Consider the following 27834-nt stretch of genomic DNA (forward strand, 5'->3'; position numbering starts at 1 on the left):
AGATGGCGGCCCGCCATTGGGCCGGGGGCGACCAATGCCACTCTCAAAATGGCGGCCTGAACACGACGTTTCCTTTGTCTCTCCCGCCTCCAGCCTTTTGTGGGCGACCAAGCGGATGTGAGCAGCCGCTGACTTCCGGTTTCTCTGGCGTGGACCCTGGACCCTTCTCCGCGGGGATTCCGCCCCTTCCTCGGGTACCGGGGGGCTGGGTCTGTAGGGGCCTCAGCGGGGGGAGGGGCTGGCCTATGTCTATAGGGGCGGAGGGGTGAGTTCCGTTCTATAGGGGCCTCCATGGGAGGGGGGGAGAGCTGGATCTATAGGGGCCTTAGCGGGGGGGGCTATGTCTATAGGGGCCCGGTGGGGGTGAGTTCCGTTCTATAGGGGTCTCCATGGGAGAGAGGTTGGAGCTGGATCTATAGGGGCCTCAGCGGGGGAGGGGAGCTATGTCTATAGGGGCCCGGTGGGGGGGGTGAGTTCCGTTCTATAGGGGTCTCCATGGGAGGGGGGAGATGGGTCTATAGGGGACTCAGCGGGGGAGGGGAGCTATGTCTATAGGGGTCTCTGGGGGATGGATGGGGCTGGGCTGTATCTCTGGGGCCGCAGTGAGGGGCGGGATCTATAGGGGCCCTGATGGGGGCGTGAGCTCAGTTCTGTAGAGGCCTCCCTGGGTGAGAGACAGGCGCGGGGTCTATGGGGCCTCAGCGGGTGTGGGGCTGGCTCCATAGCGGACTGGGCCCCTCAGTGGGGAAGGAGCTGAGGAGCATTGGGCTGGCCAGGGGCAGGTTCCTACAGGGGCCTGTATAGGATTTGAGGCCCCCCCCCTGCCCCCCGGGAATGGTGCAGAGGAAACAACTCGCTTCACTGGCTCCCTTTTCTTCCCTCCCCACCAGGATCTGCTGCCTCTGCCTGTGGATCATGCTGCTGCCCCTGCTGCTGCCCCTACTGAGCGCCCTGGCCTCTGCCGTGGAGGTGAAGCGACCCCGGGGTGTCTCTTTGACCAGTAAGTTACCAGGAGCTGTCACATGGTCCCAGACTGAACTGGGTCCCTGGCCCTTTAAAGAGTGCTTGGGGGCATGGCTAGCTAGAGGAAATGCCCCGTTGTCATCTCGCTGCAGAGTTAGTTCCCCTTTATGTGGGCAGAGTGCTGCATCCCCCCATGCACCTCCACCATTGGCTAGAGGCTCTCAGAGTTTCATGGCCATTCCATAATCCCCCTCCAAGGTAGGGCAGTATATTTAACTAGATGGGGAAACTGAGGCACAGAGCAGGAGTGTGCTTACCCCCAAGGTCATTCTGGGAAATCAGGGTCAGAGCCAGGACTAGAATCCACGAGTCCTGAATTATCACCCCCTGCTTTAATTACTAGACCCCAGGCCCCTTCCAGAGCTGGAAATAGAATCCAGGAGTCCTGACTCCCAGCCCCCTTGCTCTAACCACTCCCTTCCCAGATCCCAGAAGCAGGGCTTTGGAGATGTGCTCCGGCTCTGCTCCAGCTCCAGGCAAAAACCTGCAGCTCCACTGCTCCGGAGCTGCTCCGCACTCCAGCTCCAGGCTCTGCTCCAAAGCCCTGCTCAGAAGAGAACCTGGGGTCCTGACTCCCAGTCCCCCTGCTCTAGCTACTAGCCCACAGCTCCACCTGTGAGGCCTGGGGTACAGCCGCCTGGGGTACGGCAGTTGCCTCCTATTTGGCAAGCGAGGGTGGCAGAGTAAAAGCTCTGCAACCTGTTCGTTAAAATCGAGGCTTTCTTAATGAGCCACTCCTCCTCTCTTGATTGCGGGGTCAGTGATGGCAGGTCTGATGGGTGGTAGCTTGTCCTAGTACTTGGAGCCCTGGGCCTGGAGCCAAGAAGCAACCCTGAGCCAAGTGCCGAGCCTCGAAGAGCCCTGCTTGGTTGCCACCTGGGCAGTGTGGCTGGAAAGCTGGCCTAGTGGTCGTTGCTCCTCCAGGCCTATTGGGTGAGGTCTGGAGGGAGCACAGGTGCCGAGAGGGAGGGGTTGGGGGATGAATCTCCACAGATCCCCCCTTCCCTGTCACGTCTCCGGTTCTCTCCCTCCCAGACCATCACTTCTACGAGGAATCGAAGCTGTTCACCTGCCTGGACGGGTCCTCGACCATCGCCTTCGACTGGGTCAATGATGATTACTGCGACTGTCAGGACGGCTCGGACGAGCCAGGTGTGTGACGGGCCGGAGAGCCCCCTGCCGATAAGGCAGCAGCGTTGGCATGGGGCTGTGCCCGCCAATGCAGGTCCTGCCTGAAAGAGCAGGAGGCACATGTGGAGAGTGGCGGGGGAGGACATGAGGCAGCTGGGCAGGGCATAATGGGAGGCACAAAGCAGGGAGGAGGTGAGGGGACTGAGGGATTGTCCTTCGCTCCCCTCAAGCTCAAGTGTGGCTCAGCACGTCTCATCTAGTCAATTCCCTGGGGTCGTCGGTGGCACCTTGGTCCCTCCTGGTCTCTGCCCTTGGCACAGCTTAGCTTCCAGAGTTCTGAAATATGTGGGTGGGACTGAAATCACGGCCCGTCCTGGGGGACCGTCTCTGGCCAGGAGGACAGGCCAGGTGATCCCTTCTGGCGTTCAGGCGCTCGGAAATAAGCCTCGCGTTGCTGTGTTCTCGCTGCCTCAGCTCTCGGGGGCCGCACTAAGCGCACCCCATGGCTGAGCCACACGGTGGGTGCTTTCCCGGGGAATTGGAGGAGAATCTGCCCGGGGGGGTGGGAAGGCGTTGGAGGCCTGTCAGCCCCCTGCAACTGGAGCGCTAGCCATGGTGGCGGGAGGTGTAGACGGGACTTGGGCTACGTCTGCTGTGAAGCCCAGCCCTGAGGGCAAGGAGACTTGGCAGCTGCCCGCTGCAGGTCTGTGCTCTGCCAACCAACAGGGCTCGTGTGTGTCTTTCAGGGACCTCTGCTTGCCCTAACGGCCGGTTTCACTGCACCAACGCTGGCTACCGGCCACAGTACATCCCCTCCTCCCGCGTCAACGACGGCGTCTGCGGTAAGCTGGGCCGCCCCTGCTCGGGGACCAGGGGGGTTGCTCTGCCTGGGAGTGCCTCGGGGCACAGGGTGGGGCCCTGACAGCCGGTGTTGTCTCGCTTTCAGATTGCTGCGATGCCACGGATGAGTACAACAGCGGCTTTGTGTGCGAGAACACCTGCAAGTAAGAGCAGCCCCCGGGATGGGGATCAGACTCGTCTAGGGGGACTGGATGGCTCGGGGGACATGGGGCCCTTCCCTCTAGGGGGCACCAGCTCCAATCTGGCCCCAGGGCAGGAGGCGGGGAATGGGACATGCGGGCCTTTCCCCTGTAGAGGGTACCGGCTCTGACCTGGCCCCAGGGTGGGGAAGTGGCTGGCTCAGGGACGGGGCGGGACATGGGGCCTTTCCCCTCGAGGACTCTGCTTCCCGTTGAGTTGCTCCCCTGTGTTTAGCACCTTGTCCAGGGGGGTTCAGTCCAGTACCCAGCACGTGGATGTCGCCTCATGGAAATCGCTGTCCGAGCTGGCGCCCCCCCATCTCAGCAAAGCAGCCACGGGTCAGTGGGGCCCGGGAGTGGGTGGCCCACCCGGGGTGACACCTCCAACCCAGGGCTGAGCTGCTTCGTGCTGCGGGGTGGGGGAGCGGGAGCAGGGAACTTGGCTGTTTACCCCATCAGCTCCTGGGGGAAGCTTAAACTTCAGCGCCTATCGCTGGCAGTAAAATTGACCAGGGAAGGCTCGTCCCTGCTCGGCTGGCCCGTCCCTGCACCAGCCCAGTAGCCAGCTGCCGCCTGAAGCGTCCCACCTCCACTGCACCTGCTAACACAGCCCGTGATCACGTGGTGCCCCTCTCTAGGAGCCGCACCCGTACAGGTGTGAGTCTAACAGCCCCGGGGTGTCTCCCTCTGGCAGGAGAGCTCCTGCCCTTAGATCCAGTGGTCCCAGGCTCAGTGGTGCCACTGGCTGATCTGGGGCCTCTCTCCTCCCCTCCACCCCGTGCAGAGAGATGGGCCGGAAGGAGCGGGAGGCAATGGTGCAGATGGCAGAAGTGGCCAGGGAAGGCTTCCAGCTCAAGCAGGTGCTGATTGAAGAAGCGAGCAAGGGCAGGGAAGACAAACAGGTGAGGGGACCGGGGAGCTGGGGGCCGGGTCTGGTGAGCCCAGCCAGGCCGTGGGCATGGAGCATGCCGGGGGCCCAGCTGCTGAGGAGGGAGCTCAGAGCAGCATCGGGTGCGCATCGATGCCGCTTGCTTGGGTCCGTTGACGCCGCAGACAGGGTGTGAGGGCAGCCCCATGCCAGTGTAATCTGTGAACCCACCACGGACTGGGTTCCTAGTCTGGCTCTGCAGCAGAGCCCAGGGGAGAGGAGGCTGGCTGGTTCTGCTCCCAGCTGCGGGAGGTTTCGATCCGGGAAGGGGATGGACGGGGGCTCAGGAGTTCTGGGTTCAGTTCCTTGCTCAGCTGCTGGGCAACCTTGGGCAAGTCGCTGCATCCCCCCCACCCCCGTGCCTCAGTCCCCTGCGTGTGGATCAGAGATGATCCCTGCAACGGGTGGCGAGGGTAAATCCGGGGGGGAGTGGGGAGCTGGGCCTGAGGGCCTGACCCCCCCTAGCTGGGCAGGGACCGCTGCTTGGTGACTGCTGAGTGTGGCAGGCCCAGCCTGCTCTCCGACCCCCCCACCCCCCCACCCACACTGAGCCGCAGGGGGGGCGGGGCCAGCCTGCTCCCTGACCCTGAGTAGGAGGGGCCAACCTGCTCCCTAACACCCCCCACCCCCACCTGCCCCCTGCGCAGAGGACACTGGCTGAGCTACAGGAGGGGAAGAAGTCTCTGGAAGAGCAAGTGGAGACGCTGAGATCGGGGAAGGAGGCAGCAGAGAAGCCAGAAAAGGAAGCCAAGGAGATTCACCAAAAGAAGTGGGAGGGTGAGGGCAGTGCCTGCTCCGTGGGGCTCTGGGGCAGGGGGAGGACTCTGGGGCAGGGGGAGGGCAGTGCCTGCTCCGTGGGGCTCTGGGGCAGGGGGAGGGTGCCCGGCTGGCTCTGTGGGGCTGGGAGCATTGCTGTGAAAGAGGCAGCGTGGCCCAGTGGGCAGAGCACCAGGGCGGGAGTCGGGCTCCCCTTTCCCAGGGGAGTGCAGCAGACTGGATAGATCAGGGAACAGGGCACCAGGCCCCCGGGTCTGTGCCTTCCTCCAGGAGAGGAGCAGGGTCTGGTGGGGAGATGGGGTGGGGGGATTCGGAAGCCGCTGGGGGGCTTTGCAGGCTCCGGCTCATTCAGAGCCGTCACTTTGTCCCTCTCGCAGGGACTCCAGCCTTCTGGGCTGGGCTCGCTGGCTGTTAGCAAACCCCGGCTCCGGGCTCTTCCCAGCTGGGGCCACGCGGCTGAGCTCTGGGCTGGGGCTTGGAGGATCCGGCTTCCAATCTCCGCTCCGACAGCGACTTGGGCAAGTCACTGGATCTCTCAGGGCCGCAGCTCCCTGACGTCAGTGCGGTGCCCAGTGTGACTGGGGCCGGGGGGGCTGGGCAGGGGGCGCCGGGCTCTAACCGGAGCTCTGTGGCTGGTCCCACACAGAACAGAAGGCGGCCGAGAAGGCGGCGCAGGAGCAGGCCCGAGCCAGCGAAGCCTTCCAGGACCTGGACGATGACGGGGACGGCCTGTGAGTCTCTGGGGCTTGCTGGGGGGGGTGGATCCCAGCAGACAAAGGGACGTCTGCCCAGCGCCCCCTGCCTGTGTGTGCTGAGCCCCCCTTGTCCCCGGTGCAACTCCTGGCCAGCCAGGACGAGCCCCCAGCAGTGTGCGCTCCGTGCTGTGTAGCCCGGATCCCCGGGGGGTGTCGGGGGCCAGCAGCATCCTCAGTAGGGACTGGCCTGGCCGGTGCCTTTGCCCCTCACAGAAGTGGGTGAGGCTGAGACCAGACCCCTCTGCCTGTCTCTGCAGATGCCTTCGGACTCTGCCTTCGATCCCTGCTGCTATCTGCCCCGGCCCCTCCCCTCCGCCAGTCTCCCTCTGGGCCAGCACAAGAGTCCCTGTGGTGCTGGGATAACCTGCCCCAGGGAAAGATCGCCCCGGCAGAGCTCGCCCCGTGCCTGGGGAGCTCAGTTCAGCCAGGCAGCTCGTTGCTGATGGAATGACAGGCCAGCGCTGAATTACAGCCTCCGAGCACTTGGAGAGGTGGGGGGAGTCGGCTGCACTGAGCACCCGGGGAGGGGCGCAGGTCAGAGGTGACCCATCTGCGCGGGTCGTTGAGGTGCCAGCTAAGATGGGGGGGACACTCCTGCCCCCCCCCTCCCCCAGTTTGTTTCAAAGTCACAAAGGAGATTGGCAGATGGGCATGTGCGGCAGGCTCCTCTCCAGCTGCTTGGCCGCTCGCCAGTCGGAGGCATTCAGACCCCACACCTGCCGTCTGCATAGGGGGCACCGGCTCACGCATCCTGTCTGGTCTTTCCCCTCCCCCTTCTCCTGCCGGCAGGGTGTCGGTGGCTGAGCTCCAGACCCACGCGGAGCTGGATGTGGATGGAGATGGAACCCTCTCAGAAACAGAAGCCCAGGTACGCAGGGGGCGGCGTTCCCAGGACGGCAGCACAGTGATGTGCCAAACAGTTCTTAGAACGTCTCACATTAACACTCCAAGGGGGGGCGTCCTCCATTCACCAACAGGGAAACTGAGGTAGGAAAGGGCCTTGACCAAGTTTGCAGAGTCAGTGGCATGACGCTGCATACTCACAGAGCTGGGCAAAGAGCCCAGGAGTCCTCAATCCCAGCCCCGCCCCCTACTGTAACCACTGACCTCACTCCCCTCCCAGAGCTGCCAATAGAACCCAGGAGTCCTGACTCCCAGCCCCCCTGCTCTAACCAACTAGACCCCACTCCCCTCAGCATGGAATCCCATGCTCGGATTCGTAAACTCTACCCAGGGATGGTTTCACCTCGCACTGAAATGCAGCCACCTCTGGGGTGGGAAGCAGCCACGGCTTAACAGCTTCCACTACCGTCATGTAACAGGGCTACGTTTCCCTTTCCCACAAAGCCCCCCCACCCCATTTGCAATTAAATCCCACCTACCAAGGTGGTGTCTGATCCTGTTACAAAGGCCGAGTTCCACCCAGCTCGCGGAAACCCTCCCGCGCTTGGGCTGCTGTGTTCGCTTCTGTGGCCGCAATGAAACCTGCAGAAATTCAGCTCGGTCCCTCCTGGCCCCCAACCCACCAAAACCCAATTCCCAATTCTAAAGCCCCCCAGGGACCAGAACGGCTCCCAGCCACCAACGTCCGTTCCCCCTGTTCTCCAGCAGGTGGCAGTAGTGGCTCACAGGCAGGCTGTGGGTGTCCAATACTGAGGGTGTTTTGGGGAGGGGGGGAGATTCCCCCCATCAGCCCTGTTTTCTCTGAGGACTGAGTAGCTTCCTCTCCCCCCAGGTGCTCTGGGTCGCCGGTTGGAATCTGGCTTTGGCCCAGAACCACCGGGGAGCATTCCCTGGCTTGGACTGGCTGCCCGAGTAGACAGGCCAGAAAATCGCTGGTAGCCTGACCAGAATCCCGTTCTCCTGGGGGCTGCCAGCGCAGCCCAAATTTCGGCAGGAGCCTTGTCGGGCTGGCCCCACACAGCCCGGCCCGGCGCCCCATGCCCCCGGCTCTGCCAGCATGCTGGCGATCTTGCAGGCTCGGCACCGGATCACCAGCACCATGGTGCAGCACGTACCCGCCGCGGGAGGGGCTTGTTGCCAGGAGGGCGTGGCATTCCCTGGCGTGGCCGATGTCCTCTCTAGATGACGGGCGCGGGGGAAGGTCTGCATGGCACCTTGCTGGGATGCATCAGTCCAGGCTCTCCACCCCCCGGATGGGATCTCGCCCCTCGACATTGGCTCATCCCCAGGGCAATTTTGGAAGGCTGCTCATGCAGGAGGATAGGAACTGTCGGGCCAGGGAGCAATCTATGGGGCGCATTACAGTAGCGGTTAGAGGCTACAGCTGAGATCTGGGGGCTGCTGGCGTGCCAGGCGCTGCACAGACTGCCCCGCTCCCTACACCGAGCTCTGGGGGGCCCTCCATTGAGTCGACTGCAGCACAGATCTGAGAGACCCCAATGAGCGGGGCACAGCACAGACCCCTAGGGAGAGACAGACCCTGCCCAACAGGGTAGGGAAAAGGAAGGATGGTTGTCCCCACTTTAGAGGTGGGGAAATCGAGGCACAGAGAGATTCAGAAGTTAGCCAGGGAGACAGTGGCTGAGCCCGGAGTCCCAGCTGGGTGCTTTAACCACTAGTCCAGCCTGCCTCTCTGCTAGCCCTGGCTCTGCTCAGCTGCTGCAAAGGAAGAACCCCTGCAGGAGACTATGCTGGGTTAACTCTCTCCTGGGGGGGCGGCTGCCTCCCAGTCCTGCCACTTAGAGATCAGCTCCTGGGTGGGAGTCGGGGCCTGCGTAGCCCCTGCCACACTGATCCCGGCAAGTCTCACCCTCTCCAGTCTGCCGCCACGTGCTCAGTATCGTAGTCTAGTTTTGCCCTCCTCTTGGCCTCATCTGCGTCCGGTGGCAGTGAGTCCCAGAGACCTTGCTGTGCCCTGCTGTACTGAAGCCTCAGTGCTTCTCTTTCAGACTCTTCTGGGGAACGCCTTGCAGGCCGACGCCGCCAGCTTCCAGGACACCGTGTGGGCTGCAATCAAGGAGAACTACAAGCCCGAGGTCAGTGCTCTGGGGCCAGCGCTCCTCCAAGGGGGCCTCTGCATCCCTCTCTGTTTGGAATAACATAGCAAGCCCCTGGCAGCATTGTCTAGTGAATAGAGCATGGACTGAGACCTGGGTTCTGCTGCTGGCTCTGCCGCAGGCCAGCTGGGTGGGCTGTGTGCCTCAGTTTCCCTAGCTCTTACAGCCCTAACATGCAGCTCGCGGGCATGTGGTGTTGCCAGCGTCACCAGTGACTGGGTGTGAAACCTCCTGGCAGTGTGCAGCGTGAAGGGATGATCGTTGGATGCGCCCAGGGTGGCGAGTCACTGCCCCCATCAGTGCCTCAGTTTCCGTAGCTCTTCTCTCATGCTTTTCGTTGGTGAAGCTAAAAGTGCTTCACAAAGTAGCTGAGGATCGTTGTCCCCATTGTGCAGGTGGGGAAACTGAGGCATGGAGCGGGGAAGTGATGCCCCCGCAGCAGGGTGGTGCGCTGACCCTGTTTGGCGGCGTCGGGGGGCAGCCGGGTGCTGCGCTGACGCTGGCCTGTGGCTGCCGTGTGCTTCCAGGGCCTGCCCGACGCCACTCCCCTGCCCGAGGCCCCGAGAGAAGAGGCCCCAGAGCCCCAGCCGGACCTGTCCCTGGAGCAGCCAGCTCCCGAGGATGACTACGATGACGAGGAAGAGGAGGAGGGCGACGATGATGAGAGCAACGAAGAGGAGCCAAAGGTAGCGCCGGGGAGGGGCTGTGACCTGGCCCTCGCGGATCCGGGTCAGCTGGGGCAGAGATAGGAGACCCCAGGATCTCTCTGAAGACCCCAGTCCTTGGAGCGATCTCCCCACAAGTGACGCCTCCTGATTGCCCCAGCACTCAATTTAATCCCAGCTGCTTGACTCTCCTTCCTGCTAGCCTACAGGGGTCTCCCGAGCCCCTGTGGGAATTAGGGGCATGAGGAAGCTGATAGGATTCAGGCTCCTAAATCCCTGCAACTCCCCACCAGTGTCTACCCTGTCCTTCAGGGGACGTGCAAGTGACCCCACAGGAGCGTTGGGATCACTGGACCAGGGCAGGCCCATCTAGCCCTGCATCCCATCTCCAGTAAGCCAGGGCCAGCTGACTCCGCGGAAGGAGCAAGAATCCTTGTGGTGGTGGGATAACCAGCCCCCAGGGACAGGCTCCTCCGAACCCCCATCAGAGCTCAGCACTTTTCCCAAAGGGGAGGGGGCAGGGGTAGGGATGGTTCTAACCCTCCCGAACCCTTGGTCATTCTCCCTCTGGATAATCTCATTCTCCATCTAAACACCCAGCCCCTCTTGCCCTCCTGCTGAGCTCCATGCCCTCATGTGGCAGTGAGTTCTGCTGGCTAATTGCATATAGCTAGAGGGTTGCATGCTCCCAGCATGGACTCCATGCATCCTTCTGTTCAGGGACTCCCTGCAACCTCTTCCCCACCCCACCCCCAACAAGCCAGGGTTCCAGTCCAACTTCCCTGTTCCCCTTCAGGTCCCGCCACCCAAGCAGCCGTCCGACAAGGCAGCGGAGGAGGACGAGGAGGAGAAGATGCCCCCTTATGATGAAGCAACGCAGGCCCTCATTGACAGTAAGGCTTTAAATCAGAGACAGGAACTGCCCGCAGGGGGTGGGGAATTCTCCCCCAGCAGGATCTGGAATGTGCCAATATGATGCTGATAACTCGACTTCTGGTTGCCAATGGCCCTGTACAGACATCCCAGCACCACCAGGGGGAGCTCCGTGTATGTAGTGGGCAGTGCAGGGGGCCCAAAATCCCTTAGCCGGGCCCCGAATTCAAACTGGGGTCGCCCCTCTTGGCCGCGTGACTCTGCCGCCCCTTCCCCGCATCCCGAAGCCTGGTCCAAATGCCAGTGGCCGTGTGAGCCCCTAGCGACCATCGGCGCTCAGCGCCCAGTCTGGCAGCTTCTCTTGGCTCAGGGTCGCTCCGTGACCATCTGAAGTCAAAGCGTGTTTGCCGGCGTCCCTCACTAGCATCTGGGCTCCCAACCCAGGGGTGCAGAAGCCTCCAGCAGCGGGTTCCTTGCCACTTCTGACTAACTCCTTTTATTCCCCCCGGATCGTCTCTTTAAATGCCATGTCCAAGAGGCTTATGGGCTTAACACAGGTTGAATACGCCACCTGATCTGTAAGCAAGGGCCATTAGCTCTAAGCGGGATCGAGTGCGTGCCGTCGTGTGCAGCATCTCCAGGCTGCTCGTGCGTGGGCAGGAAGAGCCGATTTGTGTCTTTGAGTGAGTCAGAGCGTATCCAAGAACTCTCCAGTTCCTCTCGACTCCTTCGGGCTCAAGGGCTCGCCATTCGTTCCTTTCCAGGGCAGGTCACCCTGCCCAAGATGGGCCCGGATCTTCAAAACCACGTAGGTGCCTAACTCCCTTTGATTTCAAGGGGACTTAGGCACCTCAGTACCTTCAAGGATCTGGGCCAAAGTCAGAAGGCTAAAGATACAACGATGGGTCATGACTGGTGTTCATGGAGCTCCTTTCAGTTCCAAGGAGTGTAGGAACTGGGCAGCCACCTCTGAGGGGTGGCTCGGCCGCTGATTAGGGGCGCATAGCAACGCTGCCAAGTGACGGGAAGGGGTTCGAGGATGGCGAAGTATCAGCAGCTTGAATCACAGTGAGCAGGACCTGGCAGTTGCTAGCAATACCCTGTTTCTCTGGCCCCTGTCATCATGGTATCTGGGCACCTCACAATCTTTAGTGTAGTTCTCCTCAGGCAGCGCAGTGCTGTTATCCCCATGTCCTAGATGGGGAAACCGAGGCACAGAGACGGAGTGACTTGCCCACGATTGCACAGGGAGTCCGTGACGGAGCTGGGCCTGGACCCCAGGTCTGACAGGCTAGCGCTCTAACCACTGTGCCATCCTTCCTCTAGCCAGAATTCTCTTCACCTCTTAGCTTCGCGGCCGGTGCACCTTCATCTCCGCACAGGCAGAGCAAGGCCCCTACCCCCAGCCATTCCCTTGATGGTATCTGTATAGCCAGACCGCCTTGGGTTCCATCCCGCTGTGCCCCGACCATGGGTTATGCTCTGCCCACAAGACCCAGAGGCACATTTCATCGGGCCCAACGCTGAGGAAACTGTGTGGAATTCTCCAGCCTGTAACCCAGGTGCCAGCCAGCCGATCTCGCATCTTGGGATCTCGGGATCCTCCTGCCTGGGAGCTCTGGGTGTAGAGATGGAGCTGACTTGGGGAATGGCCGGAGCTCAGCGCTTCCAGCGAGCTAGCCTCGGGGGACATGCCCTGTCCGGGACCACCCACCTGTCACAGGATGGAGGGCACATTAGCAAAGCAAACCTGCCCTGCGCCAAACCAAAATCTCGCTTCCCTCCCCCTGCCTTATTGCTCCTGCCGCAGCCTGCGACAGTGGCAATCCTCTGCCATCTCTAGGGCGTTTGAAGCGCCCATTTCATGGCAGCGCCCCTGCCAGCCCCCATTTCCCCATCTGTTCCGGCAGCTAGTTCTGCTTTCCGCAGCGCTGGAGAAAAGGGGGGGAAGCTGACTCATCGCCTCCTTGTGCTGAACTCTTTGCGAAGAGCAGCGTGGGGGGAGGTGGCTTGGCTTTGAGACAGCGCTGGCAGGGCTGCGAGAATCTGATCTATTAGGTAGCGTTCAGGAGCCCCAAACAGGGACCAGGACCCCATTGTGCTGGACTCTGTACGCACAGAGAACAAAAAGCACCTCTACAGAGGAGTGGTGTGGAAACCGTCTGTCGGCTGCTGGGGCCAGTCCCTTTGCCTGGCCGTCAAATTGCAGGGTTGGAAGGGTCATCCGGTCTCACTCCCTGCCAAGATGCAGGGTTCGTTGTATCTAAACCATCCTGGACAGGTGGCTGTCCAGCCTCCTCTCAGAACCCTCCAGTGAGGGTTGTCCCTGGTCAGGAAGTTTTCCCGGAGATTTAATCTAAATCTGCTCTGCTGTAGTTTGAACCTGTTGTCCCTTGTGCTGCCCTCTGTCGCAAGAGAGAAGGTATTTGAAGACCGCTGTCAAGTCCCCCTCAATCTCCTCTTTTCCAAACTCAGCGTACCCAGTTCCTTCAGCCTTTGCTCGCGTGGCTGGCGTTCCATCCCTTGGATCGTCTTTGTCGCTCACCTCTGGGTCCCTCCAGCTTCTCTACATCCTTTCTAGAAATCAGCGACCAAAGCTGGACACAGTCCTCCTCCTGAGGCCCAGCCAGTGCTGAGCAGAGCGGTACTCGCCGCCCGTGACTTGCATGCTCAGCCTCTGTTAATGCAACCTAAAATTGCATTTGCATTGCTGACTCACATTGAGGCCGTGATGCACCACAAGTCCCCGATGCTTCCCAGCAGGGCTGCTGCCAAGCCGGTTATCCCCCAGTCTGTATTTGTGCATTTGGCTTTTCTTCCCTGAGGGCAGCACCTTACGTTTGTCATTTTGTTGTCTGTAGCCCAGGTCTCCCTCTGTCCTCCAAAATGCTGGCAACCCCCCTAGCTGTGTGTCATCTGTGTGTCTGAGCACCTCAGGATTTTCCAACCTGCCGGGGGGCGGTGCGGTGCTGTTATCCCCAGGGACAGATGGGGGAAACTGAGGCTCAGAGAGGCTGAGGACTGGCCTTCACCGCTCTTAGGGCGAGGTGTAACTCGGGGGTGCCCCTCCCCCGACTCCTGTCCACACGCACCTCTAGCCGGGTGCTTTGGGCTCAAGCCAGCTGGGTGCGGCCGGCGTTGGGGCTTGTCCTGCCACGGGGCCCTGGCTTCTCTGACATGGGCAGGTCATGCTGCAGCCTGCAGGGGGATTCGCAGCTAGGCAGCTCTCGCTGGAGCGCAGAGACGAGCCCAGAGGGTCTGTCCGCCCCACATAGCGAACCCGTTGCCTCGGGTTTGTTGGTGCTTTTAGCCCCGGGGAGGGGTGACATTGTTGGAGCCTGGGTTGCGGTTTCACGCTGGCTGGAACCCGCCCGCCTTGCAGCGAGGACACAGGCTGAGTTGCTCACGAGCTCCTAGTCCTCCTGTCCCCTTCCCACAATTCCCCCGAAGGGCAGACAAGTTTACCCCCGCTGATTAGGAAAGCGCCCCCGAGCGGCTCAGCACAGAGTGCCGCGGGACGCATCCGGGCAAGCGCCCTTGCTCGGCTCGGGCTTTGCAGTGGGGATGCTCACAGCCGGGCAGGGCTGTCTGGGCCGATCCCCCGGGGTAACGATGCAGCAAGGGGACCCCGGCTTGGCTTGCCCAAGGTCACCTTTGTGGGGCAGGAGCTGGCCAGTTCTGGGCTGGTGCTCCACCTCCCTTCTGCCATGCTGCTGTTCCAGCGTGGCCTCGAGTTTCCTTTTCCCCGCCGGGCTGCGTCCAGCTCCCTCTCTGAACAGCGGCGCTGTCCCCTTCTCTGCTCGTTGCGGGGCTTGACTGCTGGCACCATGCAGCCCACAGTGCCAGGGCTCAGCCCAAGTTGCCTCTTGGCTCTCTCTGTCAAGCATTTGTTACGTGCAGCAATAAATGAGGCCTACGGGGATTGTCTCAGACCGGGGGGCCAATCTACCCCAGCATCCTGTCTGCAGCCACACCCCATTGAACCCAGCTTTCTCCGGAGCCCCATTCAACGCATGAAGAGATGCAAGCCCTGTTTCTGCGAAGTTAATATTACACAGGTGCCTAAGCTAGGATTTGAACCCAGATCTCCGGAATCCCGGTCCGGCGCCTTAACTGCAAGTCCAACCCGGGCGTCAGGCCGGTTACAGCTCCTGAAGAGAAAGGGAGTTCTGGTAAAAGCCCCCCAGCTGCCTCCCTGCCTGAGTGGCCGATGTCATCGCTGCTTCCAACCCGAGCTGTCAACACTTCAAGGCAGAGTCCAGTGAAATGTACCAGACAGAAGCCCGGGCTCTTTACTGCCGCAATGTAACAGCTGGAAGGGTCCCAGGGGCGTCTGCGTCCGGGAAGCGGGCATCTCCCCGGGAACACAGCCTCGTCAGCGTCTGCCTGGCTAAGCGCAGCTGCCTCTCCTGGGCCCGCGACCTCCGGGAAGCCGATCGATACCCAAAGCTGCTCCTTTGAGCTGAAATGGCCCAACGCCGCTCTTGGGAGCGGGGCTCCGGCGCCTGGCTCTGCCCCAGATTCGCTGCTGGTCGCAAAGGCAGGATGGTCCCGCTCAGGCCATGAGCTGGGGAGGCCGGATGGCACCATTAGTTCGTCTTCACCAAGCCTGGAAACGTGTGTTTGATCGAAGCACCTTCGAGCCAACCCTAAGCTGAAACCATCAGAAGATCGATGCCGCCGTGTCCTGCGGCACCCTGTTAAGAGCCCCAAACCCGCTGTGAAGCAGCAGCCCTGCCTTTGGAGGGCTTGGCGTCCCCATGGCGGGTTTGTATGGTCGGATACTGGTGGAGACGAGCCCTTAACTGGATTGTGGGAGCCTCAGGAGACCCGGGCCCCGTCGTGCTGGGCGCTGCATGTCCCACCGGCCTTGGTGGCGCTGCAGGAAAGCCCTTGTACGGCAGCTCACCCATCTCGCCGGGGTATCCCGGCGAAGATGAGCCTCATTGCTAGGTGAGGTCAATCCAGGGAGGGTGTGCAGGGGCCAGGGTAAATACTGATGGGGAACCCATGGTGGGGATGGAGAAGAAGGATAAATAACCGTTCCCAAATCACCTACTTAGCAGTAATTAGTCAAAGTAACACCCCCTCCCTCCCGCCCCATCCAGCTCCCTAGGTGTGGCTGATTTACAGTCTGTTCCCAGCTGTGCCTCTGGCCTGCCTGGTGACCTTGGGTAAGTCACTTTCCCACCTGTGCCTCAGTTTCCCCATCTGTAAAAGGGGGGAAATGCTGCTTTTTAAAGGGCTTTGAGATCTGCTGAGAACATGCTGGGGATGGTGGAACGGACATTGGCAGGATTGTCACCCTGGCTTCCGGGCTGGCCTCCCTTTCCCAGAGAAATGCAGTGACTTGCCCGGGCTCTCTGTGAATCGGTGGCAGAGCCAGGAATGGGCTCCAGATTCCAGTCCCAGAGACCAGCCTGTCCTCTCTCTCTCTCTGCGAACCCCTTTGCCCAGCGGACTGGTGAAGAGAAAGGCAGTGCAGGGGCCAAGCTGTGGGCCTTCCTAGAACGGCTAGTAGCTGCTGCTGTCTGCTTGCTCTGGCTAGTTCAGATCATTCTGTCAAGCCCAGCAGGCCGGTGTGGGCTCGGCCTCTGCAGGGGGGGCACTGGCCAGCCTAGGCTCGTCTGCTGGGGCGTTAATCCCGAATAAGCTGGCGTGTGAATTCAAAGCGCGGTAGCCTCCGCACCAGGGCGCTATGCTGGACTCACTTGTGCCTGTGCAGACAGGCCTTTATGGGCCCTGCCTTCTGCTCCCCTGTTAACTTCCTGGGCTTCAGGTTGGCACCAGCCATGGGAGGACTTCATGGCCCCCTTCCAGATCCCCGGGGCCACCCTGTCTCTGCCCCCTCCCTGTTAAACGGGTCTGAGTGGAGTCACGGCAGATGGATGGGGGGGGCACACGGAGATGGGCGGCAGAATGAGCCTCTTTGCCTGTCCCGCAGGCGCAGTAGGTTGTTTACCGCACGCCTCTCTCTCCGCGGGCTAAGGGGTTGGTGCCGATGTGGGGCGGCCTCTCCCCTTCCCACCCTCTAACTGGGCTGACTTCAAGGCAGGAGCAGCGCGTGGCCGCGGCCTCTGGCAAGTCCTGCTGGTAGCTGCAGAGAGCACCTGCTAGCAACAGCTAAACCATCTTCCGAACCAGCCCCCAGGCTGAGCTGGATTGTCTCCTCCCATTGGAGGAGGGGCTCTTCGGCAGTGGATCTGGGCCGCTAAGTCGGGGGGTGAGGGCTCTGCAGCTATCCCCTGAAGGGATGGTCCAACTGCTCCCCCAAAGGGGAAGAAGTTAGAACCCAGGAGTCCTGAATTGCCACCCAGCTAGCCCCCCCTCCCCTTCCTGAGCCAGGGAAAGAACCCAGGAGTTCTGACTCCCACCTCATATCTCACTAGCCCCCATTCCCCTCCCAGAGCCTGGCTGCCTCTCTGAACGTATCGCAGAGCTCCAGCTCCCCAGGCTGTTGCAGGGGGCTGTAGGTGGCTCGTGGGGACCTGGGCTCTCAGGCTGCGAGTTCAAATCCAGCCAGGTCAGGAAGTAGCCGGCTGCTGGGCCTGCGTGAAAGCAGCTTGGTGAGTCCCACGCCGGCTCCTAACAGGCCACGCAAACTTGCCTCTGCCATCGACATGGCAGCCAGGGATCAAATGGGCCACAGCGTCTGTCTCTCCGCTTTCCTGAAGGGGGTGCTCCAGGCTGCTGCGCCCCAAGGACACCATAGGCAAAGCAGAGTGGCCTTCTCCAGCCCCCGTCCTCACCTCCCTGCCCTCTCTTCCAGCCGCCCAGAAGGCCCGGGAGCAGTTTGAAGAAGCCGAAAAGTCTCTGAAGGAAATGGAGGATTCCATCCGGTAAGGGGGCAACCGGAGAGGGGGCGGTGAAAGGGGTGTGGCAGGAGTTCAGGCTTGGCATTGGGGCCCCACTTCCACGTCGTTCTCCCCCTCCTCCCCCCCGGCTGGCCCCTAACAAAATTAACTTGAGAAGCCTCAGATGCCGAGAAACATGACAAAGCTTCTCATGCTAGAGGGTGGGGAACTTTATGGTTAAAGCGTGAGATGGGCAGGCAGGACTCCTGGGTTCTGTTCCCCACTCTAGGACGGGGTGTGAGGTAGCGGGTAGATCTGGGCAGGCAGGACTCCTGGGTTCTGTTCCCCGCTCTGGGAGAGGATTGTGGTCCAGTGGGTAGCGCAGGTGTGGGATAAACAACCGAAGCATCAGGCTGCAGAGACCCAGAAAGTAAAAGTGCGTAGCGTTGTACTGGAGATGAACTGCAGCTAGGGCCAAAAGCCAATTAGCTTTCACCAATTAAGCTGTTAATGAGGATTGGGGATTTTTGAAAATCCCTTCTTGACAATGCTCCTTGATCTCTGCTGCTGTCACACGTCACAGCCTGGCTGTTATGACTGCAGTGTTGCTGCCTGGGGGGGGGGAGGGGGTTTTAATAGAGACACCCGCCCACCCCCAGGGGACCACGTGTCCCCTCAGAGCTGTTTATTTGGAGCAGTAAATCAGCTTTTCCTTCCCTCCCACCCCAGCCCTGACACCTCCCAGGGGATTACAGTGAGATGGAAGCTGACTATAAAACCCCCCCCCAAGCTGTCTCCTATTGATCGCGTACATGATGGGCCGCTGCGCCCTGCCCCCCCCCCCCCCCGAACTCCGGGCCCAGCAGTACCCTTAGCGGAGAGAAACACCCCCCCGTGCTGGGAGATCTCTCACAACGTGATACCTTCCCGAACTGGGCTCTGGTGCGTGCACAGCAGCTAGGCACTGGAGGCTGGCCCGTGCCAGCTGACGCGGGCTGCGGGGCTGACTCGCTGCTGGGGAGATGTTCGGGCTCAGGCTGGGGCTGGGCTCTAGGACCCTGCGGGGCGGGAGGGTCCCACAGCTCGGGCTCCAGCCTGAGCCCAGTAGTCCCTGCAGCAATGAAACGGCCCAGCAGCCCAAGTCAGCCAGGGCCCAGCCACGGGTAGACACACACTAAGAGCTGCATTCACCAGTCTCTAACCCACTACCCTCCTGTCCCGGAGTCCCCGGGCGATGCTCTGGAACTGCTCCCTCCAAAGCCAGGCAGGACTCTGGGGAAGTCTCCTTTCTGGGAGCAGACTGTCTGCAGGACACACAGCTCACCTGGCTTCCACCTTCCTGGGTCTGACCTCGGAGCATTCAGCCTCCTCTGCCCCTCCGTGCGCTTCCCACAGCGAGTCCACCCAGGCAGGGTCCTGGGGAAGCTAGAGGGTCCTGCCCCCCAACTCCGCAGTCAGACGGGACTCTCAGCCAGCCAGTAAAACAGAAGGTTTATTAGATGACAGGAACATGGTCTAAAACAGAGCTTGCAGGTGCAGAGAACAGGACCCCTCAGCTGGGCCCATTTTGGGGGGCAGTGAGCCAGACAACCACGTCTGCCCTTCACTCCTCCTCCCCAGCCAGCCCCCAACTGAAACTCTCTCCAGCCCCTCCTCCTCTGGGCTTTGTCCCTTTCCCGGGCCAGGAGGTCACTGGATCCCTTTGTTCTCCAACCCTTTAGCTCTCACCTTGCAGGGGGGAAGGGCCCAGGCCATCAGTTGCCAGGAAACAGGGTGTCGGCCATTCTCTGTGTCCAGACCCCTGCACACACCTGCCCTCTAGGGCTCTGCAACGATCATACACTCTTACCCCACACCCTAGATACTTAAGAACTGCTTATGGGAAACTGAGGCACCCCCACACTATTCAGAGGAAACATTAAGAACAGTCCCACTTCGTCACACCCCCCACTCTCCTTCCAGAGCCAGGGAGAGAACCCTGAAATTCTGGCTCCCTCTCTGCTCTTGCTCTAACCACTACATCTCCCTGCTGAAATTGGGGATAGAACTCCGGAGTCCTGGCTCCCCGCCTCTCTAAATGTGAGAACGAGCTACAGGCTATAACCCATTTCAGGGGGAGGTGGGGGTGGGCTCTAAAGACCCTTCTCCTGTTCCTACCAGGCCCCCTGAGTGAGGTAGACAGCCCCCCCTGGAGTTCCAGCTGGGCAGCCTGTTATGATCAGTCAAAATCCACCGATGTCAATTACACCCCCTAAAACAGCAGCAGGTGCCAGACTGGGCCTGTAGGTGGAGCCCCTCTTCCAAATCCAAGGGCGTTCCCCCCCCCCCCCCCCCAGCCATGTGACGCCTTCCCCGGGGGACACCGGTCTGAGCCATTAGCCAGCTGGGAGGGACAGATTCGCTCCATAAACAGCAAGCGGCCCCGGGGAGCTGGAGAGAGCTGAGGTGTAAGGGCAGTGGGCAGCCACAGGGTAGGAGCCAGAGAAAGTCCGGCGTGATCCAGTGGCTGGAAGCTGGAGCCAGACAACTTCGGGCTGGAAATTAACAGGGAGCATAAGGTGCCGCTGGCCGGTTTGAAATCGAGATAGAAGTTCTCTGGCCTGTGTCCCTATGAACAGGGTGGGTGGGATTGGTCAAGCCCCAGTAGCAGCCTGGGCGAACATGGAGCCTTCCATCCCATCAGGGGGGACGAAAACTCCACGCATCACTCCGCCCCCCAATACTGGGGTGGAGCGCAGCGGCCAGGCTGGACAGCGTGGGACAGGAAGTGGAGCAGGGCTGATCGAATAGGAAGCTGTGGGGGAAGATCCGTCAGGCTGGGATTTGGCCAGGCGTCTGCCGTTCATGCCCCCACTCCGACAAAGTGTTCTTTAGATGATCCTCAGTGCAGGGGTTCTCTGTTCTGCCATCCACGGGTGGGGAAACAGAGGCACGGGAGAGGGATGTGACTTACTACGTGGTCTAGGAGCAAGTTAGCAGCACAGCTGAGGATAGAACCCAGGAGTCCTGGCTCCCAGCCCCCTGTTCTAACCACTAGTCCCAACTCCCCTCCCAGAGCGGAAAGCTCAGCTGCCAGCACTCAATTAAGCTAGAGCTCAGCAGCTTGGCCAAGGCATCTGGCCCCCTCCCCTCTTCTCCGGCTGACTGCAGCAGCCTGCCCAAGAGAGGCCAGTAATTGGCAGTAGCCTTAGCTACCAATACCGGGGAGGTAACCCAGACAGCCCCCTCGCTGACAGCAGGTGCCCGAGTCCTCTGGGGTCCGGACCGTGGCAGCTGGCAAGTGTGGCGGGAGCAAAGTGAGGCCAGTAAGTTTATACACCCACACGCATACACCCCAATACCCCATCTCTGCCCCTCCCAGGGGCTGGCTGGGGTCAAGCCCAGGAACTGCCTGGCATTGGGTCACCACGTGTCCCCCCATATCACCCCCTACTCCATGAGCTAGGCCAGGGGGCTGATGGCAGGGATGGTCCATTGCAAGTGGGAGATGACTTGAGGTCTGAGAATTCCTGTTTGGCACAAAGTGAACTCTGGGAGCCAGGACTCCTGGGTTCTATCCCCAGCTCTGGGAGGGGAGTGGGGTCTAGTGGTTAGAGCAGGGGGGAGCTAGGAGCCAGGACTCCTAAGCTCTGTTCTCAGCTTGGGGAGGGGAGTGGGGTCAAGTGGATTGCGTGGTGGGGGCTGGATTCTATTCCTACCTCAGGCCCTGACACACAAACACCCCCCCGCATACTGTTGCCTCTTTTTGCCTCAGTTTCCCCATTCTAAAATGGGGGGAGAGATGCCACGTCTGCTGTGGGAAAGGGGACGCTGTCTCCAGCTGCCCTTGTTATGCCAGCGAGCTCCACGGGGGGTGGGAGCAAGGGAAGAACAAAGCCCGGCAGCTCCTCCCTCGTGAACCTCTAATGCCACTGGAAGGAGCAGGACCGCTGACTCCTGAGCCAAGGGTGCTGGGGAGTCCCTGCCCTAGCCCTGCCACACAGGGTGAATGGGGGGAGGGATCTAGTAAACCCATAGTTGCCACTGGGAGTAAAGGGCTGGCATCCCAATGGACCCAGAGAGAGCAGGAAATCATGGAGTCTAGGTGGCCCAGGGAGCAAAGCAGGGGCCATGGGGGTGGAGTCCCTGCTCTGTCACTTGGGCCAGTCACTGAGCCGCTCTGTGCCTCAGTTTCCCCAGCAGTACAATATCCCTCACAGGGGGATTGGGAGGAGCCCAGATACTCCGGCGATGGGGGGGCGGGGCATGTATGTACCTGAGAGAGCCAGGGGTCTGAAAGCAGCTGAATCATGGGGCTGACCTTCCCCCCCCACTTTGTCCTTCCAGGAGTCTGGAGAAGGAGATCTCGTTTGATTTTGGCCCCCAGGGGGAATTCGCGTATCTCTACAGCCAGTGCTACGAGCTCGCCACCAATGAGTAGGTGCCGGTGATCGGATTGATTCCCCCCTACCGAACGGCTCTGCCCTCGAACCACAGACTTTCACTGGGGCGCCCTGGGACTGACCCACCTCCAGGATCTCCGAGCCAGCCCAAGGTTTTAGGCCAGATTCCAGCTCTGCCTTGGGGGCGACGCCCAACACCCAGCGTCATGGTGCTCCGCTAACCTCGAGCGACGCCCCGTGGGATGGTGTCATCAGGACGCCTGGGTTCTCTTTCAAGCTCCACCGCCGGCCTGCTGAATGACGTGGGGCAAGTCCCTTCCCTGCTCAGTGCCTCAGTTTCCCCTCCCACTCAGCTCTCGGTCGGGGGTGGGGCACAGACCAGGGGAGTGGCCCCGGTGTCACAGTATGACAATGGCAGAGCCAGGAATAGAACCCAGGAGTCCTGACCCTGTCACGCTCCTGCTCTAACCACTAGCTCCCACGCCCTGACTCAGCCTGGCACCTCTCCCGTTTTGTTCCAGCCCACCTCAGCTGGGTGCCCAACCCACATTTGGGCACCAGTGGGGGGCAGCAGGAACGGAGCTGACTCCTTGGCATCTGGCTGGGCCAGTCGTCGGACGTGGGGTGAGCGGCTCTCGGCGTGGCACGGCCCCTCCCGGAGAGGAGCGGAAAAATCTCCCACTTCTTCCTCCCCCCCCTCAAAACAGGTCAAACTTCGTCCCTGAGGCCTGGCTCAGCTCCGGGGGGAGGCAGGGTCCGAGCTCTGATTCCAGCTCAGCGATTCTTTTACAGAAAGCTGGGGGGCAGAGCTGAGCTGCTAGGCCAGGACTTTTCCTGGGGCTCAACCCCCCATCCCCACTCCCAGATTTCCCGCCCCTAAACTGCTCAGCACTCGCCTGGGGATTTGAACTGGGAAAACCCAGCCCCTTGTTAGGAACCTAACAGGAGTGGTGCCGTCTCTCACCCCTCCTAATCTCTCACAGATGTATCCTCCCAACCCCCCTATGAGCGTATCTCCATTGTACAGATGGGGAAACTGAGGCCCAGAGGGGGCATCATCTGCCCACACTCACATGGTGTGGTAATGGCTGAGCTGGGGATAAAACCCAGGCGTCCTGACACCCACCTCCCTTGCTCTTACCACTAGACCCCACCCCCCTCTTGGAGGAGGGTTGCCTGGGAATCCGGACTCCTGGGTTCTGTCCAAGCTCTGTGACGGGAGGGGGGATCTGGTGGTTTGTGCCAAGCTGGGAAACTGGGGGGCTGGTTTCTATCCTCAGTGCCTCATCTCACTTGTGCTCTGACCCTAGGACAAGCTGCTGGCTCCGTGCCTCGATTTCCCCTTTCACTCTCTTGGGGCTACCGCTGTGTGGAGTGCTCTGAGATCCAGGCGGCCCTCACGCCGTTGGCAGGGGGAATTAACCTGCCTGGATCAGCTTCTCCAGATCTCTGCACAGCCCTGGGGAGGGGGGTGGTATCTGCTGTGCTTCATGTCCCCCCCATCCCCGTCCCCGTCCCCCGTATTTCCTTGGCTGCCAGATGGATGCGCTCACTAACGAGTTGTTTTTTCCTGGTAGCTATTTAGGGCTAATTTCCCCAGAGTCACAGAACAGCTCCCAATGGCTGTCCTGTCTCTTTAAGGCAGGTTCCTCCCCCCCACCCCCCAGTCCCCTGAAATCATTGCCCAGGAGGTAGCACCACCAGTGGGGAGGTGGGGGATCAGCTGGGAAATGGAGCGGGAGGGGGGTAGGAAGGGAGGAGCAGGGGTGGTGGCTGGGGAATGAAGGGGGAGGGGAACGGGGCCTCAGCAGGAAAGCGTAGGGGGGCCCCCCAGCCCCAGGAGGGGCGCTTGGCCTCTGCCTACTTCTGGGGCTGCAGCTGGGCCGAGTCCCGTCAAACTCATGTCACGCAGGCTGGGGCCGGGCAGAGCTGGGGAGATGCCAGCTCTGCCCCGGGTGGGGGTGTCAGTCCCTCACCACGCTCTTCCCCCCCACCCCCACCCCCGGCAGGTACGTTTACCGGCTCTGCCCCTTCAACAGAGTGTCCCAGAAACCCAAACACGGCGGAGCCGAGACCAACTTGGGGTAAGACAGAGCTTGCGGCACCCCGGGCCAGCGGCCCCCCTGTGCCGGAGCCGCGCCCCCGGCGGGGAAAGGCCCCGGGTCCCGTTCGCTGCCCCCCTGTGCCGGAGCCGCGCCCCCCGGCGGGGAAAGGCCCCGGGCCCCGTTCGCTGCCCCCCGGGCCAGCAGCCCCCCTGTGCCGGAGCCGCGCCCCCCGGCGGGGAAAGGCCCCGGGCCCCGTTCGCTGCCCCCCGGGCCAGCAGCCCCCCTGTGCCGGAGCCGCGCCCCCCGGCGGGGAAAGGCCCCGGGCCCCGTTCGCTGCCCCCCCGAGCCAGCGGCCCCCCTGCGCCGGAGCCGCGCCCCCTGGCGGGGAAAGGCCCCGGGTCCCGTTCGCTGCCCCCCTGTGCCGGAGCTGCGCCCCCCGGCGGGGAAAGGCCCCGGGCCCCGTTCGCTGCCCCCCCGAGCCAGCGGCCCCCCTGCGCCGGAGCCGCGCCCCCCGGTGGGGAAAGGCCCCAAATCCTATTTCCTGCCCCCCTGGGCCAGCCAGTCCTCACCCTGGGACTCGACTGGAGCTGGAGTCCCGTAGCGGGGAAAGAACCTCATTCTCCACCCCATCCCCTGCCCCCTCCCAAGCCAGCCTGTCCCTGCCCTGAGGTGGGAGCAGAGCCAGCGGGGCGCTAGAGGGGAAAGGCCCCATGATCCATTCCCAAGGCCTCTATCTCCCCCACCCCCCCGGCATTGGGGATCAGGGGTGGCTTCTGTGGGGTGCTGACCTTTGACACCCCCCTTGCAGCACGTGGGGTTCGTGGGCCGGCCCGGACGAGAACAAGTTCAGCCTCATGAAGTATGAACACGGGACAGGCTGCTGGCAGGGCCCCAACCGCTCCACGACAGTGAGTGACCCGGCCTGGCCCTGTGCCCCCCACCCCAGCCCTGAGCCGGCCTGCCGCCCCCACCCTCTGCCCCCCACCCCATCCTCCCATGGCGGGGCGTGAGCCCAGCCGGCGCTGCGCCCACAGAGATGCCCCTCCCCTGCCCTGAGCCGGCCTGGGCTGGCATCAGAGGAGCACAGGGCAGCGGGCTGGGGAAGGGCTCGGTCCTGGGAGCTGGTGCCAAGGGCCCTCTGACCCCCAGCCGAGGGCGGGCGAGGGACGGCGCCAGGCTGGGAATAGTGATGCCAGGTTTGCCCGGCGAAGGATGGGAGCCCTGGAGCAGCCGCCGGCAGCGGTGTCCCCCTTAGCTCTGCCCCCACGCCCCAGTGCTGCATCCCCCTTCAGTGTCAGAGCCCGCAGGTCCATGGGGAGCCCCTGTGTACAGCCAGTCAGATCCGCCCGCCCCCCAGCCATTCCTGGCTCAGACGCCCGGCTGGCTGTGGGCTGGAGGCAGGCACTGGGGGGTTGGCGGCGGGGGGGGTGTCTCTGGGCCCAGACAGGCAGACTGAAACAGAAATCGCCATGGGGGCTTTTCCGGAGGTGCCCCAGGGCATGGCTGGGAACCTCTCCCCGCACCCCAGGCTCACCATCGCCCTCCGGCCCTCAGGTGAAGCTGACATGCGGCAAAGAGACCGTGGTCACGTCCACCACGGAGCCAAGCCGCTGCGAGTACCTGATGGAGCTGGTGACGCCAGCCGCCTGCCAGGAGCCCCGCGACCCTGGCGCCGCCGACCACGACGAGCTGTGAGGGGCCAGGAGAGCCAGGTATGTGCCTCCTTGCCCAGCCCCCTACCTCATGGCGCTGGGGGGACCGGGAGTGGAGGGGGGTCCAATCCTGGTTCGGGGGGGAAGCGACTGGAGCCCGGAGCAGGGATAGGACCAGCCATGGGTCCTTCGATAGCCCAGGCTGGGCGTGCCTCGGTTTTTCCCTGCCCCCAGGGCAGGGAGGGGCTTGGCATGCCTCAGTTTCCCCATGTGTGACTGATCCTTGCTGCTCTTCGGGGGCCCCAGGGGTTTCCTGCTGGCATTAGTGGGGCTGCGTCCCCTTCCCAGTGCCTGGTGCCCCCCATCTCACGGAGCACCTGCTCGCGCTCTCTCTTTCTCTTTCTCTCACAGAGAATCTCTCCCACGGCCCCACTTCCCAACCAGGCCATTCCAGGGGGTGGCTGAGGATGCTGGTCCAGTGACTCTCCTCCCCCAGCCCTGATCCAGACCTCACCACTGCCCACAGCTGTGCCCCCTGCTGCCCCCACCGGGATCTCCCAGCACCCGCCTGTCCGGACAGACGCCCATGGCCTGCCAGCCAATTTTGGATCTTCAAGATCCCTGGTGCCTTTTCTACACCAGAATGAGAGTCGTACCCTGTGCCCGCCGGGCAGCTGCCAGCTCCCCACGCGGCACAGGGCCGGGCCCTGCTGCTACAGGTTGCCTCCACTGGATTCCCCTTCAGCCTGGCACAGGTCCCTGGCAGTGCCCCCGACGCCCTGGGTGGATCTGCTGGGGGCGCCGCCCACGTGCCCAGCGACTCGGGGGCTCCTGTCATCAGCAGAGGGTCCTGAGGCCAAAAACTTCCATGCCAGGAGGGTGCCCCCCTCACACCCAGGAGCTGCCCCTTGCCCCAGCCCCTGCTGTCGACTGAGCCAGGCCGGGAGGCCGAGGGCGGGGAGGCACTCAGGGGTCCCGGCTCCCGGCCAGCGCCACGGGAGCGAGCGGAGAGAACATGCGTCAAGGATTTCCATCTCAATAAAGAAAAGTTTCGCTCCAGCTCTGCGTCTGTCCTGAGCCCATCACCAGCGGGGCTGGGCTAGCCGGGGTCTGCAGGGCGGGAGTGAGGGGCACCGGTGGAGCAGGCAGGAGCACAGGGGCTGGGCTAGCAGGGGGCTGCGGGCCGGGAGTGAGGGGCACTGGCAGATCTGGGGGGGAGCGCCCCTCCCCGCCATGTCCATCCCATGGACCTCTCCCGCTGCTGCCGGCTCTGGGCTGGCAGGGAGCTAAGGGGGGGCCTTTGGTGCCTTTCCTCTGCTCCCTCCTGTTGCTGCCCCCACCCCATTTCCATAACAAAGGGCCCCCCCTGCCCCCACTCCTAGCTGAGCCCCCAGGTGCCTGCTGGGTGGGGGGGAGCTCCCAGCACAGACAGTGCCCCAGGTCATCCCCCCATCAAGGGGGAGGGTGGGGCAGGCTCCTTCCTCTCCCACCTGCCTGAGTTTTAAGGGGGGCTCTGCACTAAGCTCGTGTCTTGTGCGGGAGGGGAGGCCTCTCTGGCCTTTGTGCCCCAGCTGATCTGCCCCAGATCCCCCCCCCCCCGACCCATTGGAGGCGGATAGGGGAGGAAGGGGGCCCAGGCGGGGGAGCGGGAGGCCCCGGGCAGTGCCCAGCCAAGCTGCCCAGTCTGCATCGTCCCACCCCAGTGCCTGGCAAGGCAGGGCAGAGCTGCGCTCTGGGCCCTGAGTCTGTTCTGCTGCCCTTCCGGGTCGTGCCCCTTGGCGTCTCGCTCGGAAAGCCCCAGCTGCTGGAGTCCAAGGGAGCTTGGCCACCCTAGCCGAGGGAACACTCCCATTTTAGAGGAAGTCTCCATTTCCAAACGGTCGGTCAGGGGTTTAATGGGCAGGGGCGAGAGTACCGATCTGGGCCCCTGGAGCCCTGGCTTTGAGCCCTGCCTCTGCCCAACCCTTGGGCAAGTCATGGTCCCGCCCTCTGCCTCAGTTTCCCCACCTGTCAAATGGGGCTGAGCGCGTTTGGACAGTGCTGCGTGCTTGGCTGATGACCAGCTTTCTGGAAGGGCTCAGGGTCTTTTAGCAACACGGCTTAATGCCCCCAGAGCACCTCCCATTCCTGCGCTCCTCGCCAGCGGCTCGGGCCTGCCATGCTCAGAATGGGTGTCCCATCCCCCCCCTCGTGGAAAGGGTGTCTGGAGAACGTAACCCCCAAAAGGGTCACAACAGGAAACAAAAAGCCCTATGCAGAAAAGGATCTGGAGATTACAGTGGACGAGAAGCTGGATAGGAGTCAACAAGGTGTCCTTATTGCCAAGAAGGCTAATGGCATTTGGGGCTGTATAAGTAGGGGCATGGCCAGCAGATCGAGGGACGTGATCGTTCCCCTCTATTCGGCATTGGTGAGGCCTCATCTGGAGTCCTGTGTCCAGTGTTGGGCCCCACACGACAAGAAGGATGCGGAAAAGTTGGAGAGAGTCCAGCGGAGGGCAACAAAAATGAATAGGGGGCTGGAGCACATGGCTTACGAGGAGAGGCTGAGGGAACTGGGATTGTTTCGTCTGCAGAAGAGAAGAATGAGGGGGGATTTGATAGCTGTTTTCCACTACCTGAAAGGGGGTTCCAGAGAGGAGGGAGCTCGGCTGTTCTCAGTGGTAGCTGATGAGAGAACGAGGAGCGATGGTCTCAAGTTGCCGTGGGGGAGGTCTAGGTTGGATATTAGGAAAAACTTTTTCACGAGA

At 62.1% G+C, this 27834-nt stretch overlaps 1 protein-coding gene and 1 pseudogene across 4 annotated transcripts; both read left to right on the plus strand.

The window, feature by feature from the left end:
- The first annotated feature begins 89 nt into the window (after positions 1-89).
- Positions 90-26144, plus strand: PRKCSH (PRKCSH beta subunit of glucosidase II). Of its 4 annotated transcripts, none has more exons than XM_078849481.1 (18): positions 90-194; positions 891-1000; positions 2059-2175; positions 2901-2996; positions 3101-3158; positions 3979-4096; positions 4770-4899; positions 5546-5630; positions 6444-6522; positions 8567-8653; positions 9202-9360; positions 10136-10232; positions 16982-17051; positions 21333-21422; positions 23398-23472; positions 24242-24341; positions 24988-25145; positions 25497-26144. In XM_078849481.1, exons 2-17 carry the CDS (start codon positions 916-918, stop codon positions 25126-25128), a joined length of 1587 nt encoding a protein of 528 aa, XP_078705607.1. In that variant the 5' UTR covers positions 90-194; positions 891-915; the 3' UTR covers positions 25129-25145; positions 25497-26144. The 4 variants fall into 4 exon arrangements, with proteins under 4 accessions (XP_078705607.1, XP_078705608.1, XP_078705609.1 ...); XM_078849482.1 differs by having other exon boundaries at positions 94-209; XM_078849483.1 differs by lacking the exons at positions 90-194; positions 25497-26144 and adding exons at positions 243-265; positions 21910-22012 and having other exon boundaries at positions 24988-25079.
- LOC144929610 (uncharacterized) lies at positions 11525-15693 on the plus strand (annotated as a pseudogene).
- Positions 26145-27834: the final 1690 nt, after the last annotated feature.

This window comes from Lepidochelys kempii, chromosome 20 (genome assembly GCF_965140285.1).
Source record: "Lepidochelys kempii isolate rLepKem1 chromosome 20, rLepKem1.hap1, whole genome shotgun sequence".
NCBI classification, from domain to species: domain Eukaryota; kingdom Metazoa; phylum Chordata; order Testudines; family Cheloniidae; genus Lepidochelys; species Lepidochelys kempii.